This window comes from Schistocerca nitens, chromosome 11 (assembly GCF_023898315.1).
Source record: "Schistocerca nitens isolate TAMUIC-IGC-003100 chromosome 11, iqSchNite1.1, whole genome shotgun sequence".
Lineage (NCBI taxonomy): Eukaryota > Metazoa > Arthropoda > Insecta > Orthoptera > Acrididae > Schistocerca > Schistocerca nitens.
The window spans coordinates 202,764,687-202,783,811 of record NC_064624.1 but is presented as its reverse complement, the minus strand read 5'-3'; the positions used below and the strand labels follow the sequence as shown (position 1 = coordinate 202,783,811).

Sequence of the window (19,125 nt, the reverse complement as noted above, 5' to 3'; positions counted from 1 at the left end):
CATTGACTGCATATCTTCTGCTGTAAGAAGATTAAGACAGGTCATAGTTTTGAACTCCAAAAAAGTATCTGATATTTGTTGTTCTGTTTTTTAAAGGATTCTGTTATAGAAAAAACTTCAACAGCCAAAAAATATGTCTTTTTGAGGTCTCCACAGTAACATGAAACATTTTTAGACAATTATGAAAAAACAGCAAATAGCAGTGTGTTCTAGCTACATCTCATCACAATTCTGAATGTTCTGGAAAAACTTTTTTATAGTTACTGGGACAATTCTCCCCCTGTGTTGCAAAATAATATCTTATGACTGGAAAGCATTGTAGTAGTACTCCATCAACAGCTGGAAAAAAGCTCAGTCATCCATGTTTTCAGTAACACAAAATTCAAAAACTCCTTAAATCCTGTACTCTTTTTGAATGGCTTGAGAAATAGTTATAAATTTATTAAAAAAAAAAAAAAACTTCTATAGTGAAAAGTTGAAATTTATCAGTTGAAAACTTAGATGTATTGTGAATTTTATGAGCTGAGCAACATGCTGGGATTAAACAATTATTTTAATTTCTTAACAGAGTAAACACTGAATGTTTATTCCAAAGTTGACAGGTGCACTATCAGCAGAGTATGAAAATTTTATTGAGGCTTAAATTGTGCATTGTTAATCTATCTTTAATTTGATCAAAAATAGCATTTGCAGACTCATGACTTCACTATAATAATCTAAGAGCATATGTACTACACATTTATTAAAATGAAATACCTAATAACTGGAAACATTTTAGTGAGTGCACAATTAAAGGAGTCACTCACTCCTTGGCACTTCAGCCCGTGTAGGGCCTTGGCCTCTACGATGATCGCAGCCCAGTCCTGAATATTTTCTGCTCATTTCCTCCATCTCCTGACTCCAGTCTTTCTCAATCTGTCACACTTAATTCCAGTCACTGAGTCAGGATTTCTATACAGTTCTTCCAGTTCCTTGTTTCTCCTTATCTTCCACTGCCCTGCCTCATACACAGCTCCAAAAATCTTTCTTAATATTTTCCTCTCCCATCTTCTCAAGTGCTCTTCTTCTGCTACAGTCATTGTGCATGTTTCTGAGCCATACATTACCACCGGTCTTATGACTGTTCGATAGACAGTCTCCTTTGATTTTCTGCTCAGGCTACGTGACTGAAGGATCTCGATCAGGGCCCAGTAAGCTCTACTTCCTGCAGCAATCCTAGATTTTTATTTCTTCTCCTGTTCTGCTATCCTCTGTAACCAGCACTCCCAGGTATTGGAACTTTTCACATCTCTCATAATTGCCCCTGTTCAACATAATATATTTCTCTTTAACAACAGAATTTGTCCTGGAAGCAAAGAGATACTGTGTTTTGTTATTTACTCTAAGTCCCAACTGTTCTGCCTCCTTTTCCAGTCTGCCAAATCCTCCTTCCATTTCTTTCAAACTTCTAGACAGCATACACACATCACCGACATAAGCTAGAGTTTGGTGGGTATAGTTAAACAGAGTGCCACCTCGGTTATCAGTCTTCACCCTTCGCGTCACTCTCTCCGACACTTTGTTGAAGAGTAGCGTGGATAATACATCAGCCTGTCATAGCCCTTGGTTGACCCCAAATTCTTTAGAAAGTTTTCCTTCTACTTTTACCTGGCATTTTGTACTTGAAACTTCCTGGCAGATTAAAACTGTGTGCCGGACCGAGAGTCGAACTCGGGACCTTTGCCTTTCGCGGGCAAGTGCTCTACCAACTGAGCTACCCGAGCACGACTCACACCCCGTCCTCACAGCTTTACTTCTGCCAGTACCTCGTCTCCTACCTTCCAAACTTTACAGGAGAGCTTCTGTAAAGTTTGGAAGGTAGGAGACGAGGTACTGGCAGAAGTAAAGCTGTGAGGACGGGGCGTGAGTCGTGCTTGGGTAGCTAAGTTGGTAGAGCACTTGCCTGCGAAAGGCAAAGGTCCCGAGTTCGAGTCTCGGTCCGGCACACAGTTTTAATCTGCCAGGAAGTTTCATATCAGCGCACACTCCACTGCAGAGTGAAAATCTCATTCTGGTATTTTGTACTTGTTAGGGTCATTTGTACCAGTCTGATAAGTTTACTTGGCAATTCCATCTCCATTAAGGTGTCATATAGCTTTTTCCTTTTAACACTATCATAGGCCTGTTTAAAATCTGCAAAAAGCTGGTGTACATCCACATTATATTCATAATGCTTTTCCATTATTTGCCTTATAATGAAGATCTGGTCAGTTGTTGATATGCCCCGTCAAAAACCACACTGGTAGTCTCCGAGTATTCCTTCTGTAATTGATGCAAGTCTCATAGCAGTGACTTTGGCTGACACTTTGTACACCGTGCTGACTAAAACAATACCACGATAATTTTCACAGTTTGCTTTGTCCTTCTTATGAATCGGGCATGTAATGTCCATGTTCCACTGTTATGGCATCTCTTCCTTTTCCCATATTTCCACTATCAGCTGATGTACCAATCTTGTTAGATGTTCACCTCCACCTTTGATCATCTCTGCTTTCAATTGCCTTCCTAACTTCCTCCATTTTTGGTATAGGTACAGGTCTTTCATCCTCACTAACATTCTGCCATGGTTGGTCACAGAGGGATCACTTGTTGAGTAAAACATATTTCTATCAACAAGGTCTGTAATACGCTAAGTTATTAAGAAGGTTGCAAGCACATTGGTAACTATTGATGTTGCTTTTGCTCTTCCCAAAGAAATACTCCTAGCAACTTCTGTATCCGGAAATATCATGGGCAGCAATTTTGAATCACAATCAAAATAACGGTAAAGCACATTGTGTACAACATTGTGATACATCTTGGTCAATTCGGAAAGTGTAAGTTTATCCTGTCCTGGCGCATGATGTTTTGAGAATTCACCCAAAAAATTAAGTTATTTTCTTGTTCTTGACTGAGAGGCTCACATTATTTTTGTGTTCTTGCCCATTCACATGTTTAGTGATATTATTAAAGCCTCCATGACCAACACTAAATGTCTTATTACACATTGTTCACATGACTCTGAACCGGTTATTTGCACATGATGCCAAGGATTCATTTCCCACTTTGAATTGTGTCCACATAAATGCTTTTTAGTTCTGGAGGTACTTTCTGATTTAGTCTTCTTCTTCTTTTTGCTACTATCCTCTCGTGAATCATATTCACTTTCTGAAATGTCCATTTTCACTTACAACGACAAATTACAATGTATTAAATTGACTTGTGTAATGTAGCCTAAAAATACAACAGGAACCGACAACCAAAAAACTACTGAGATGAGTAACATAAGATGAATGTGCACGTCATTGTGCAGGACAAACTTGGTCCCGCTCGGGACAGTTTAAAATGTATCGAAATGTGGGACTGTCCCACGAAATTTGGGACAAGTGGTCACCTGAACTTTGGCATCCAGTTGTTGGTTTAGTTAACATTGAGCTAAAGCCAGCGATGGGAACAGTGCAAGTGCAACGCATGTGGCGAGAGGGTGACGGCGGAGAGGGGGGGGGGGGGGGCTAGGTGTCTGAGTGGGCACATTGTGGAGGGGGGGGGGGCAGACGGCTCTTTGCATCTTTTGTATCCTCACTAGCTTAATATTTCCAATGCTGCTGTGAGTCGTAGGCAACATAAACTGCTTTCGGTTACATGTCAACAAGGAAATTGCTCATAAGAAAGAAAGAAGTGTGGGTAGTGAGAAAAAACCAGTTTCAGTGAAGAAATTAGTATTTCACAGGATCTATACACTCCAGGAAAAACCTGGGAATTTTTTAGATTTATGGGAATTTTTCATTTTTTTGGTTTACAGTTAAATTTTAGTAATTTTGACATCAGAAGAACAGGTAACTCTAACAAAGAATTTTACTTTCGCGTGCTACTGCAGAATAATACTACAGCAGTAAAACGTAAATGAAGAATGACGCCAGAATTAAACTTAAGTTGCAAAGAAAATGCACCACTTACAACAAAACAAAGTACACACACAAGTGTCTGCTGAAAGCAAAATGTGCCGGAGGCTATGCAATACTTCGTAACAACAAAATGCTTTTGATACATTTTTCTTGTGGGCCTCATTTCGGTTAGCGAGATGACACAACTGTTAACACTTGTAGCAGGTCACAGGAAAATATTGTGAATGGTAGTTTGAGAAGCATTACTTTCAAAGTAGATTTCCTTTTATGCAACACGAATTATGTTACGTGTGAGAATGTGTGATGATTTTCTTAAATCACAGAGTGTTAGACTCTCACTCAAAACTTAATTAAAAATTTAACACTGAGGACCAGCCACTTAGAAAAATTTTGGAAGCATAAGACCAGCCATTTATTCTGTTATTTAATATTTTACTGGCACATTTGTGTCTGATATATCTCAAAGAGTAACATTGCTGAAAAAGACCACGTTTCAAGTTTACTTTTCATATTTATTTCAGTTCTTTTGTGGATTATGAATTACGGAATAACGATGGTGGAAAGTATAATTACGCTGAAAGAAAAAGTGAAGCGAGTTGTTGAGCAATTGCACACGTAATTGGCTTTCCTATGGAAAAGTTGAAGTGTGTAGTGGAATGTGTAGTCAGCCAGTTAATCCATGAAATGTTTGGTGCACAGCCGCTTGTTAGAAATATTCAGCTGCAGCAGTTTAAGCTGTGTTCTTAGGATCCTGCCTAGTCACAACCTCGGGGGGGGAAAAAAAAAGGTAAAATATTTTTGATGACCAATATTATATGTGAAAGCTTAGCTTTTCTTGTAGCTGTGCTTTATGTATGTTAATTTCAACAATCAAGTTTTTCTTATTTGTGTGCCGGCCGCAGTGGCCGAACGGTTCTAGGCGCTTCAGTCTGGGACCGCGCGACCGTTACGGCTGCAGGTTCGAATCCTGCCTCGGGCACGGATGTGTGTGATGTCCTTAGGTTAGTCAGGTTTAAGTAGTTCTAAGCTCTAGGGGACTGATGACCTCAGATGTTAAGTCCCATAGTGCACAGAGACATTTGAACCTTTTGAACCTATTTGTGTGTTTGCACCACTGAAGAGTGTTATGCTTTGAACATGTGCTGTGATTGGTTGGTGAGGTCACATAGCTCATGAGCTATGATTGGCTCACAAAAGGGCACTTTAATCTCTTACTTTAGTGCACTGGAAGCTACTGTCGGTATGTTTACATGGGCTCCCAAAACCAGATTACGTAGGCTGGTTTCCCAATACAGCTGTTGGTTGGACATGTAAACAGTCCAAAATCAATTCTGGAAATCTGCTTCTTGCTGCCAGAACCATTTCCACAATTGATTTTCTGTACCGCGTAAACTCAAAGCCATTTTTGAAGTTGCTTAGACTGTCAGGCTATGGCTTGTTTTAAAAAAATTTCAGCTGATATAGACAGAGTGACTTTTTGCACTGTGAAGGAGAAGTAGAAATATTACACTGAGTGTGAAGCTGCCTGCTTCTAATATTTAACTGAAGAGAAATAGCGAGTGTGAGTGCCAAATCAGAAACTGAACAGCTCATTTGCAGATACCATATTTCACCGAGCTGGCGAATCTGATTCAGGTCTTAACATGTAAGTGCACTTCTGAAGATGGGTCGCCTGTAAACATAGTGTGTGCTGTATTTGGTGGAATTCCTATTTCTGCTTCCGTGATGTGAAAAGATGCAGTGTAAATGTTGCTGCGTGTCAAAGATCTTTCCAAAAAGCAAAGTTATTTGCAAGGCTTCGGTTCCTAAAGTGCTGGGAAGTTCTGTGCTGGTGTATAAAACCTTCACCATTCAAAGAGTTGATAAGTTTTACAGATCTGAATGGAAGTATGTCACCTAACACAGGAAAAGGTTACTTTCACCAGGAGTATAGTGTATTTTCACCTGGAAAAATGTGTATTTTTAACCAGGAAATCCAGTTTATTGTTCTTTGGCTGTGTATACACGCCGAACTCATCTCCGTGTATTTCTAGTCTGCCTTTTCACAGACAGGGAGTTCATCATACGACTGAGGTGTGTCCCAGCACCGGGTCCTACCCCGAGGCAATCACACGGAGCACCTACTGCAGGAACTTCTGGCCGATGGCCGACGACACTACATTACGTGCAGATGATTCTGTGACAGGGGGAGAGATCCATTTGTGTGTGTTGGCTGCTGTGAGATACTTACCTTCCAGGGATATCGCCAGCTCGTTTATCTCCAACCAAATGTGTTCCCAGACAGTAACATACCCTCCAAAATGGAGCTTCAGAAGTCAATAGTATTGTTTTGAGACTGGAACCATTTTTCACTTAACAACTATACGATTTTGTTGCTGCTTGTGACACGTTATTTATTGAGTATGAGCTCCCAAATGTTAGTAAGGCATTTGTAAGAGAGCTGAAAAGCAAGTTTAAAGTCAAAGGAAATCCAGATTCCCGTGTTTATGGACTTTCGGACAAGAGTCTTACGTTCGTTGTGTGGTGACTTTCAGACAGGTTTTACTAATATTGGTTGGAATCTTGTTCAATTTCTGAGAGATTTGTATGATCTATTTAAAAATATTCCTACTTGCCGAGCTGATTTCAACCATATTACAAGCACCTCTGCTTTCCTGCAGAAGTTTTGCTCTGTTTTTGCTCAGAAAATACAGTGGTATCAGTCTGAGCTCAGCAAATATTAAAAGCTGTTTAAAAATATGTAAAGGAATTAGGAACAGAAGTAGGTAAGACTGAAACCTGAGATCAGTGCTAGAATTTGTAAGGGTTGTAGCTACCAAGTGTGTGTGTGTGTGTGTGTGTTTGAGGGACGATATACTGATGGCTGATGTCACCATTTTTGAGACTAGATGCTCAGTTTGTGTCATTTCTGACTAAATTTCAGTCTGATGATCCCTTATTCTGTTTCTCTATAGTCCCTCTAGTTTGTGGTCAGAGAGTTACTGAGAAAATTTGTCAAACAGGAAATTTTTAGGATCAGACTAGCTTCGGAATAGATGTGAATGATGACATTAACTAGTTCCAACCTCAAAAAGTGGACATCAGGCACAGAACCAAAAAGCTGTGGATGAATGTGACTTATCGAAGAAAGGTATCTAGACATTCTGGAATGAGCGCCTTACGTTTGTGAAGAGTATGGTATCCAAAATCATCATCATCACCATCATTTAAGAATATGCCTTTTAGTGTTCCCCCTTATAAAATACCTCCATGATACCCTATTCAGTGTTAACATTGGTGCCTCTTCTGATGTTAGCCTATTACTTCAAAATCATTCTTAACCGAATCAATGTACCCTCTCCTTGGTCTACCCCGACTCCTCCTACCCTCTACTGCTGAACCTACGAGTCTCTTGGGTAACCTTGCTTCTCCCATGCGTGTAACGTGACCCCACCATCTAAGCCTGTTCGCCCTGACTGCTACATGGTATCCAAAATTCTGTATAAACTGCCTCTGGTGTATCCTTTTTCAGAGGGCATTCCAGAAGTGACAATGCCACCTGTGAGAAAAGGCTGCCCACGAGAAAAGACAGTTAGGCATAGCATTGACACACCTCACTACCTTAAATTGCTTTGGTGATTGTGAGGCTGATACCATTTCCCCTTAGTTCCAAAATCTAGTCATGTCGGTAAACGAAATCATTAAAGAATTTGATGAGGATTGTGTTTCCATCAGTCAATTCCGGATGATGGTCATTCAGGTCAAAAATGGACTTGCAAGTGCAAAGAGATTTATCATATTTGCTTGCAGTCTCTTCCATGGCAATACCAGCCTCGAAAGAGGTTTCTCCGACAATTCTATTCTTGTTAAAAAAAAAAACCTCTCATAGTTGTTCATGGTGCAGTCAAGGTCACAGAAGTGTTGTATCTCTATCTGTCACAAAGCACTTAATAAATAGTTTCTGAAATGCACACGGTACTGTCAGTGGGACGGTAACAGAGAAAAGGGCAACTGAGAAGTGCGCAAACGAGAATGAGAGGAAGAAGAAATGATTAGAGAAAAGGTAAGATTTCTGGAAAGTATGGAAACAAAACTCATGGGAAGTGCTGAGAAAGAGGTTACTCAGATTGAAGAAGTAGTTCTATCACTAAAAACTAACTGCTTCATTTAATAACTTCATTAAGTTTTCATGTATGTGCCCTAATCAGACTAGTTTATTACTGTTCTTCCATAACTGTTTTGCTGAAACCGCATTTGAACTGCATCCTTAATCTCTTTGTAAAAATGTGATTTTTTACTGAAATGGATAATGCTCTTTGCTTTTGTGTCTATGTCCTCACAACAATTGTTTACTCCTAGAGTAAATGTTTATTAATAATGTTTTACTTCATTGCAATCTAGTCTCATTCTAATTTTTCTGTAATTTTTTGTTCAAATTACATTTTACATTTCATTTTATCATCAGATCCCTGGTATGTTTATTTCTTGGTTAAAATTAACCATATTCATTTTAAGTTTTTTTTCTGTATGTAGCCCCCATTATGTTCCTTTATATCGACAAAATTTTTAGGCTTCGTTGTAAAACTGATAAAAATTAGGTAGAGGCTAACCACAGTATAACCTTGGAAAAATCAAAATTGACCTGGAATTTTTTTAATATCGTGTTTCTGAAACATAGAAAAGTAGATTGGAGAAACAACGAAAAAGAAAGCCTTGACAAGGGTACAAGACGTCTAAGAGTGTGTTGCTTTGGAATGTAGAGGAGAAGAGATGTTGTTGTTGTTGTTGTTGTGGTCTTCAGTCCTGAGACTGGTTTGATGCAGCACTCCATGCTACTCTATCCTGTGCAAGCTGCTTCATCTCCCAGTACTTATTGCAACCTACACCCTTCTGAATCTGCTTAGTGTATTCATCCCTTGGTCTCCCTCTACGATTTTTACCCACCACACTGCCCTCCAATGCTAAATTTGTGATCCCTTGATGCCTCAGAACGTGTCCTACCAACTGATCCCTTGTTCTTGTCAAGTTGTGCCACAAACTTCTCTTCTCCCCAAATCTATTCAATACCTCCTCATTAGTTATGTGATCTACCCATCTAATCTTCAGCATTCTTCTGTAGCACCACATTTCAAAAGCTTCTATTCTCTTCTCGTCTAAACTATTTATCGTCCACGTTTCACTTCCATACATGCCTACACTCCATACAAACACTTTCAGAAACGACTTCCTGACATTTAAATCTATGCTCGATGTTGACAAATTTCTTCAGAAACGCTTTCCTTGCCATTGCCAGTCTACATTTTATATCCTCTCTACTTCGACCATCGTCAGTTATTTTGCTCCCCAAATAGCAAAACTCCTTTACTACTTTAAGTGTCTCATTTCCTAATCTAATTCCCTCAGCATCACCCAACTTAATTCGACTACACTCCATTATCCTCGTTTTGCTTTTGTTGGTGTTCATCTTATATCCTCCTTTCAAGACACTGTCCATTCCGTACAACTGCTCTTCCAAGTCCTTTGCTGTCTCTGACAGAATTACAATGTCATCGGCGAACCTCAAAGTTTTTATTTCTTCTCCGTGGATTTTAATATCTACTCCAAACTTTTCTTTTGTTTCCTTTATGTATTGTATGTGTGTTCGTTTTAGTGTACCTCTGACACAAATAAAGAAAGAAGACTGGTGCTCTGCCCATCTTCTAATAAGGCAATATGCCTGTGCAACTTAGGCTGCAATCACCTTAACTTACAGATAGCTGGGTAGCTCACTGTGGTCAGCTGCAAACTACTGTCTTTAGTGCTGGGATCATCAGATATTTTGATTTGTTTGGATTCTTTAATTATTCTGTGCAAGAAACTGTTAGCCTTCCTAATGGTAGAGGTGTCATTGAATGCAATTTTGTCAGTTTTTCTAATGCATGTGCTCAGCTTCTCTGACTTGTCTGAGTATCGTAGTCACGTAGACTTTCCATGTTCACTCTGGCATTGTTCTGTCGTACCCACAGGCTGCCCTGTGTAGTACTGTGTGCAGTCTCGTGGTGTTTTGTAAATGCTCGGAGTTTTCAGGTGTACATTAGCTTTCACCCACATCGGGGGATGAAGTATTTGACAGGAGGCTGAAGATTGATGTGATGACGTATGCTGATCTTCCCTTTCACTGAACCACAGAATAAAAAAATAAATAAAAAAAAGTTGTTTTTTTACTCTCCTCCTCAGCAATTTTCTGCTTGCAGATATGTCCTGAAATTGCTTGTAAAATTTGTCTGTTGTTGTAGCTATTATCATGGAAGACTTGATAGGTGGTTCAGGTGGCATTTTTTGGCATCAGAGACTGGTTCTGCACAATGAACTAAGATCTTTTGAGCAGTGGACTCTTGGACCAGATGTTGATAGCTGAATCCATGCAGATATTGGTCCACAGGAATTTATTTTACGTGTACACTGTGACTCAGACACCTTTTGGGTTTTTTCCAGATTCCATCTTTTTCAGCCTCAAATTATGACTGTGATGTAATGGATGTTACTGAGGTATTCCAACAACTCTCCCAGTTTTTCATACACATGTTGGCAGATGATGAATGTGTCATTGACAAAGACGTAAAACCAACTCAGTTTTGCTGGCCCCGTATCGAAGGTGATCTCCTCAAATTTTTCTACGAACAGGATAGCTATAGTTGGAGTAAAGTGGCTCCGCATTGCAAAATCGTCATTCGTACTGAAACACTCAGGGTGTGCTTGAATAAATCCACTATCGTATTAACAAAGAATTGAGAGTACAGATCTACTGAGTCTCGATTGGGAACACACGTGAATAATGTAACCACATCAAAGTGGACCATAATATTGATTTCGCAAAGACACAGACTCTTATTTTGACTGTCAAAATTGTCAACATTCTTTATACGATATGCGCATTGGACCACATGTGAAGTAAGTAGACTGGGAAGATGTCACTGATCCAGTGGTGTTAATGATGGGTCCTAAGCATTTTAACACTCTTCCAGTGATGACCACTTGAGTAATATGACACATTCATCATTATTCTTACAGCTGGATCAAATGATAATTTTCAGTTTTCAATAGCTTACCTCTTCCAGCATCAACAGATCTAGCACATATTTATGAAAGCTCTAAGGGACTCGAAGCTCCCGTGCCGATCTCACACGATTCCTCCAGATGCTCCTGTCTTGTGCTGCCTCTTGCCAGTTATTAATTCCCAGTTTCTCGCATATGCAATCAATTTCATTGCGCCAAGTACTCCTGCCCCCCCCCCCCCCCCCTGGTCTTTTGCCGTATGGCTTCTCCCCGATATTCTTAACACAATTTGGTCTTCTTTCATTCTCATCAGATGCCCAGCTCATTGTAGTCTTTTAGCATTTATTATGTTTACTATTGTTGGTTGTTGTGATAGCTCGTGGATTTCTATGTTGTCCCTTCTCTTCCAGCATTGTGATTCATTGTCATAATGTGGACCAAAGATTTTTCTATAAACTTTTATTATCAAACACTTGTAAATGGTGGTGGTCTGTTTTCGTTAGGCTCTGTGTTTCTGCCCTGTAGATTAGAACTGGTTTAATGATTGTATTATGTAACTTTATTTTAGTTTTCCTAGTCAGCAGTTTGTACCCTGAGAGATTTTGTATTGCATAATAGGCTCAGTTAGCATTTTGCAGTCTCGCTTTTATTTCTACTTGTCTCTGATTTTGTTCATCTATCACTGATCCCAGAAATATGAACTGTTCAACATGCTCGAATTTGCGTTCACCAACTATTAGATGTGATTGGTTATCCCATTGACCTCTACATCTTTGAACTATTGTGTATTTCATTTTCTCATCATTTACTTTCAGGCCAAGTCTTGACACTACAGTTGCAAGCTCCACAAATGATTGCCTAATCTCTGTTTCACTGTTTCCAATGAGCAATATGTCATCTGCGTATGCTAACACGTTAATTTTGCTTTCTTGGAGGATCCCAGCAGGTACCAATTTGAGTTGCCTCTCAACTCCTTTCTGAAGCTATATTGAAGAGAAGGGGGGACAAAGGATCTCCTTGTCTTAACCCAGTTTTATTTTTAAAACGATTAGACTTTAATCTGTTTAGTAAAACCCTGCTTGTATTTTCATCGTGCATACTTTGCAGAGATTTATCAATTTAATTGGGAAACCAAATTAAGTCATTACATTCCACAAGTTTTGTGTATGGATGGAGTCATAAGCTTTCATGAAATTGATGAACAGATAAAGTATGTTTTGTTTATATTCCCAAACGTTTTCAGTTATTGATTTGATTGCAAATATGTTGTCAGTGGTGGATATGTTTTTGCGGAAGCCATTTTGATAATCCCCAATTATATTTTCTGCATATGGTTTTAAGTGGCATAGCAATAAACAAGATAAGATCTTATAACCTGTATTGACTAATGATATTCCTCTATAGCTTCTGAGATCTTCCCTGTCGCCTTTTTTACGTATAGGGACTATTAATGATTCTCTCCAATCTGTTGGAATGTTCTCTGTTTCTCAGATTATCTGTATAAGATGAAATATAGGTCTCTGCAATGCTCCATATTTAAGTATCTGAGCTGGGATGCTGTCACTGCCAGTTGCTTTACCATTTTTGAGGCGTTTGATACACTCTACCACCTCCTCATATGTGGGTTCTGGAATTTCCTCACAGTTGTGACTGTTGCTGGAACTAGTGATTGGTGCTTCTGGTTCAGAACAAATCAGTAGGTTGTCAAAATACTCCTTGCTTGTCACTAAAATTTTTCTTGGTTCAATCATCATACTGCCATTTAAGTCCTTCATCGCCTTGGTTTTGTAATTAAAACCTTTTCTAATTTTGTTGATTGTGCCATAATTTTCCGGTGTTGTTATTTTGATGATATTCATGCATAGATTCAATCTGTTGTTTTAGGAATTGTTTCTTTGTCCTCCAGTTAATTTTGTTTGCCTGCCTTTGAGCCTGCTGATAAGCAAGTTCTGTTCCAGGATTCTTATTCGTTTGCAACCATTTTTTCCATAGTTTCATAACCTTGTCTTCAGCTTCTTCACACTCTTCATCAAACCATTTCTTCCTGCCTTTCTTAGTTCTCTGTAGGTTATTATTTGCAGCTGTGAGGATGTACAAAGTACTTTCCAGTTTGAGCCTACGTATCACTTTGACATTACACCAGCTCTGGCCTGATTCAACTGGAAAGAATTCCATGAAGTTGTCATATCTTCTCTTGAAGCAACCTAAACTGCAAATCTTATAATGGGTCCTTTACATTCTAGATAATGGTACTGGGACAGGGCAGACATCCAAGCTGGTTCTTCGCATCAGTTCTAGCTGGCCGCAGGTGTACCTGGACATCACACAGTATTCATAGAAATATGTGTCCCGGGTGGACAAGAATTGTTCTGTTGAAAAAATAACACTGGGATCCTGCAGCTGGAGAGGATTCAGTAGTGACGGAACTACTGAGGCTGGCAAACAGTGAAACTCTAGACGTACTAGTCCAACTTTTTGAGGAGATCTGGAGAACTGGGGTGATACCAACTGAGTGGCAGTCAGCTTTAAGCAATAAAAAGAATATCAGTAACTATAGGGGCATCTCATTAGTATCTGTTCCATATAAGATTCTCTCCAAAGCGATACAGAACAGAATAGAAGGTCATCTTGACCAACTGATTGGGGAATATCCAGCTGGTTTCCGAAAGGGCCGTTCTTGCCCAGAACACATCTTTAACCTGAAGGACATCATCAGGTACAAAAAAAATGGAGGAAATAACTATGTGGTCGTGTTTGTTGATTTTCAGAAGGCATACGACTCTATCGAATATTTTGGAAGAGTTTGGTGTGGATGATACATTGAGAAAGCTGATCAAACAAACTCTCACTAACACAGTGTCAAAAATAAAATTTATGGGTGAGATATCAGAACTTTGCAATCACAACGGGCATAATACAAGGAGATGGACTATCCCCACATTTCTTCAACTGCATCTCAGAAAAGGTCATTCGAGAATGGAGAAAGTTGTTAACCCGAGAGGAAACAAATGAAGAGTGATTCAGACTTGATCCTAAGAACAAAGTGGTGTATACTGACTGCTTGGCCTTCGCGAGTGACCTGGCTGTTTTTGCTAACAACGTAGAGTCAGCAATCGACAAGATCAATAGGCTGTCAGAAATTGCTCAAAAAGTTGGACTCCAGATCTGTATTCAAAAGACAAAATATATGACAAACATCTGTGACGGAGCTGAATGGACGATCACCAATCTGGGAAAAATCGGAGAGTTAAGAATTTCAGGTATCTCAGTGAAGTCATCCAGGAGAATGGATTAGAAGAAGAAGTGATTAATGTCAGGATGAGGAAGTTACACTAAGCATACCAACTGACAAAGAATACCTGTGGCAAAAAGTCGACGAGTATAGGGGCCAAGTTCCGACATTATAATACAATTGTAAAGCCTGAGGGCTTATATGTGTCCAAAACTTTGACTCTTAATAGAAAAGGTCAAGCCGAGCAGCTGGAAAAGTGAGAGTGTAGGATATTGAGGAAAATCCTAGGTAGTAGGTCGGTCGACGGACAGTGGCGAATGAGAGCAAATGAGGACTTGTACGGCAAGACAGAACCTATCACGGCATCCGTTAAGAAAAGACGGTTGTTATTTTACGTTCATCTCGTGAGGACGGACGGTGACAAAAGAAAAAGAATACGGAGTTTCATCCAATCTGAGAAAACGAGACCAAGATGGTTCGAAGAATGTGAAAAAGATCTTAGACAGATTGGCTTGTCAGAGAGAGAAATTCCTGACAGGAACAAATTTAGAAGATTGGTGAACAACTACCAAGGTTTTAAAATGGTATCGATGCCCAAAAGACGGAGAGGACCATTATCTGAAGAGCACAAACAATCACTTCTTGGTGGGCTCAGGAGATACAGAGCTGGAACAAGAACAAGACCTAGGCACCAAAATGAATAAAATGGAATTGGTTGTTACCACACAGTCCTTAGGGGCTCAACTGGTGGGGGGGGGGGGGGGGGACTGTGATCCTACCACACGAGAGGTAACACGTGTGGATGTGGGATGTGGGACGTCCAGGATGTACCTTTGTACCGTCAGAGTTTTCTCAGTCACTACCAGTCGTGACCCGAAGCCGTACTCGACGGGTCCCCAAACCGCGACACGGGGAGTAATGCTGTTGTGCCTCTCCGAAGCACTGTAAGAAATGGACCCCTGCCCAGGTCACAGTCATGTTTGCCAACAATGGTGGTTTGGGATAGTGTGGAACTATGGTTCATCAGCAGTCCGTGCTTCCTGCTCACAGCATCACTCCAAATGTGACCGTCTGTGTTGTAGTGTTAATTGCAGCCTACATGTGGAACAGTAGTTCTCTAGGCTGGGTGCTGCTAGTCTCCAACCGATGCTGTGTGATGTCACAGAATGTTGCAGGGAGTTTATTACCTGTTCTCGGACGGCAGCCACAGGTGTGACGGGGTTCGATGTACTCGGTGCACAGCACAGTAATATTCCCTTGTGGTCATTAAATGTAGTTAACTAGAACCGTGATGACAAGTATGTCTGCCCCCACATTTCCATTGAGTCCGACACCAGGCCACCATCACATTGGAATGCCTAACACCCGCATCCGGCCATCCTGATTTAGGTTTTCCGTGATTTCCCTAAATCGCTCCAGGCAAATGTCGGGATGGTTCCTTTCAAAGGGCACGACCGACTTCCTTCCCCGTCCTTCCCTAATCCGATGATACTGATGACCTTGCTGTCTGGTCTCCTTCCCCAAAACAACCAACCAACCAACCAACCAATGCCTAACAAATCTGCATAGTACACGATTTGCCTGCCATCCAGCTGCAGACCCACAATAAGGCCCCTTCCAAACTGTGTGAGGTGCTGATAATGCTGTCTCCCATGTGTACATGGCATCTAGTAGTAGTAGTAGTAGTAGTAGTAGTAGTAGTAGCCTTATTCATCCACAGATCTCTTTTTACAAGGATATAGGACATGTCAAAATATTTACAAGTTTAGATTAATTTTAAATAAGCTAATTCGTATACACATATATTTACAGATCTCTAGTTAGAGACAATCATTAGATTTACTCCTGGTATAGAATACCTTTTTTTTTTTTTTTTTTTTTTTTTTTTTTTTTTTTTTTTTTTTTTTTTACAAATAACTTATTAAGTAATGTAATGCCACACTGTTCACACTATATACACATTGTTTCTTAACACTTCACACACACACACACACACACACACACACACACACACACTGGTGATCTCTGGGCCATTTTCTGTACCACAACTTCCCGTTTGCTATCCTGGAAAACTTGAGTCAGCATCCCTCCATAATGAGTGAGATGTTGAGCTCAGAAAGAGAAAGAGGAAGAGGTGTTAGTATTGTGTTATGCATAGTTTGTGGGTAAGTATTTCTATGAAGGAAAAAAAAGATGGGAAAAAACATAAAGTGAAGGTGTTATGTGGAATGTTGGATGTTTTATAATCATTATTAATATTATTATTTATTTGTATAACATTTTTTTATCAAACCCCCTACTCCGTTTTATCTAAGAAATCCTTCAATGTATAAAAGGTATTGCATAAGAGGTACTTTTAGCTGTCTTTTTAAATAAGTGTATTTTTGCAATTTCTTTAATCTCTTTTGGTAAGTTATTGTATAGTTTTGTTCCTTGGTAGAAAATGCTGTTTTGAGTTTTATGTTTATTTTTTCTTGGTAAATGTAAGTTGAGTGTAACTCTTGTTCCATGGTCACGGACAGAGCTGTTTGTGCAGTAATTACCTATGTTATTTTTTATGTGTACAACTGACTGGTAAATGTATTCACATGGAACAGTTAAAATCCCCAGTGTTTTGAACAGATCTTTACAATGAGCTCGACTAGTATTTTTGGTTATTATTCTTATGGCTCTTTTCTGGAGTTTGAAAATTGTGTTCATACTTTGTGTGTTTGTTCCCCAAAAAAGAATGCCATAGCTAAGAACTGAGTGTACACATGAATAATATGTATCTAAAAGACACTGCATATTAAACACTGATGATAGGATTCTAAGGGCATAACACACTGATGACATTCTGTTTGCAAGTACCTTTGTGTGTTCACATCACTTCAGCTGAGAATCAATATTCATTCCTAGAAATTTTGCATTTGTTACACAGTCTATAGAGGTGCCATCTACATTTAATTTAACATTGTCATTTTCCCCCCTCAAACTGAAATTCATGGCATTGGTTTTCTTTATGTTCAATGTCACTCTATTGCTTATTGACCAATCGTAAACTTCCTTGAGAGTTACATTTGCTTTCTTGGCAAGGAGTCCTCTTGTTTTCTCAGTGACTATAATATTGCTGTCATCAGCGAAGAGAATTTTTTCTCCACGAGTAACACTACTCGGAAAGTCATTGATGTATATCAGGAACAGTATTGGTCCTAATATGCTACCTTGTGGAACCCCTATGTTAGTGTATTTTGATTCTGATAATCGTTTTACTAAACGATTAGATCTATTTGTAGTATGTGTTATCTCTACTCTTTGTACCTTATTTGTTAGGTATGACTGAAACCACTCGTTAGCTACCCCTCTTATTCCTAATGCTTCTAATTTATTTAATAGAATCTTGTGGTTGACTGTATCAGACACCTGAGAAAGATCCAAATATATGCCTGTGGCACTCTCATCTCTATCTCCATATACTTCGCACTGATTAATCGACATATGAATCTGTTGACACCCCTTTTATACCCTACCTTTCCGGGTAACAACATTAAACATGAACAACACGAATACACTCTAATGGCCAATCTACCAGTCACAGAGAATTGTAAGTGTAATCATTTACATGTCCATCCATGGTGTATTCTTGTATGAAATTACAGTGAATCTGATCGGGTCTTCTGGGTGCTTCATATTTTATGTTGGACAGTGTAGTTACAAAGGAATGGCTCACATATTATACTGCTCCTTTTTTCTACCCTTCTGCTATATAATTTAACAACATGCAATGTTATTAGACATTCTTCTGACTGGCTTGTCTTTTCTTTGATTGTTCCCTACATATCGATATATTTCTTTCTCATTTTGTTTCTGAGCTCATACAAAAGAAATTCCTGTTATTACTCCTATCCCCAAGAAACATAGTTACAGAAAAAGTCCATATCCGCAACTAAATGCTGCTCACCACTTAAAGGACACATTAAATAATTATAGACACAGTGAAAAGACGGCTAAACTTTTGCTTTTGGGGAAAAAAAGTCCTTTAGGAGCATAAACACACACAAAGAACAATGTGACAGTAGGTGTGTGTGTGTGTGTGTGTGTCCTTTTATTTTTATTTTTTTTAAAGAAGAAGATGGAGGACTTTTTTACAAAAGCTTGAAGTTAGCAATTTTTTTATTATATCTGCCTGTGACTTAACATTTCCTCTGTGTGGTTCGTAGCAATCTATCTTTTTCATATTGTTGTTATTCCATCCTGGACATTCTGTTGTTTCATATCCATGTCTGAGCAATGCCTTAGCTCCTCAAAGCATTTCTTACTTTAACATCTGTAAGTCAACAGTCTACTTACAACAAAATCATTTATAATAATTTCAACATGAGCAGTCAGTTTAAAAGAAATAAATATAAAAACAAAAATATTTATATATGCTGCAGCGAATGTCATTACTAATGGTGAATTATTTTAAGGGGGGGGGGGGGGGTTAATATGTAACTTGAATGGTGTTTATAATTCTGGTGATTTTTTTTAAAATTAGTAATATTTTTACAAATCATTTCATGTGTCAAGGTACACTGATTTTTTGTTGCTTTTATTGTGTTACTATTTCTTTCAGGTTGAGCCATGGAAGATATAGACGAGAAAGGATCTTCTGCCCCTTCCGAGTTATCCTCAGATGGTGAAGATAGTGTTTCGTCGGACACTTCTTTGAGTGTTGGTGAACGTGATATCTACACTGATGATGATAGTAATGATGATGGTGATGATGATGATGACTTGAAAGAGGTGGAAGCTGCTGCTGAAGTAGCAGCGGAAGAACAAGATAAAGCAGATGAGGTGAAGTTTTATATTTTGATAGTGGTGTCTGTAAGAGAAATATTAATTTGTTTGCTATCTTCATTAAAGTCCAGCATTTACAATGTCAAGTAAAAGTATTTTTCATTGGGGACATGTTGAAAATGTGTGCCCCGACCGGTA

The 19,125-nt window shown here is 39.1% G+C and overlaps 1 protein-coding gene across 2 annotated transcripts in view; it reads left to right on the top strand.

Annotated features, from left to right (window-relative positions):
• Positions 1 to 19,125, top strand: part of LOC126212994 (probable ATP-dependent RNA helicase DDX60) — a 115,116-nt gene that overhangs the window by 11,162 nt on the left and 84,829 nt on the right. For both annotated transcript variants that reach the window (XM_049940535.1, XM_049940536.1), the window contains exon 3: positions 18,764 to 18,984. In XM_049940535.1, the coding sequence (XP_049796492.1) occupies positions 18,772 to 18,984 (213 nt within the window). In that variant the 5' untranslated portion in view covers positions 18,764 to 18,771. The remainder of the gene's footprint in view (positions 1 to 18,763; positions 18,985 to 19,125) is intronic.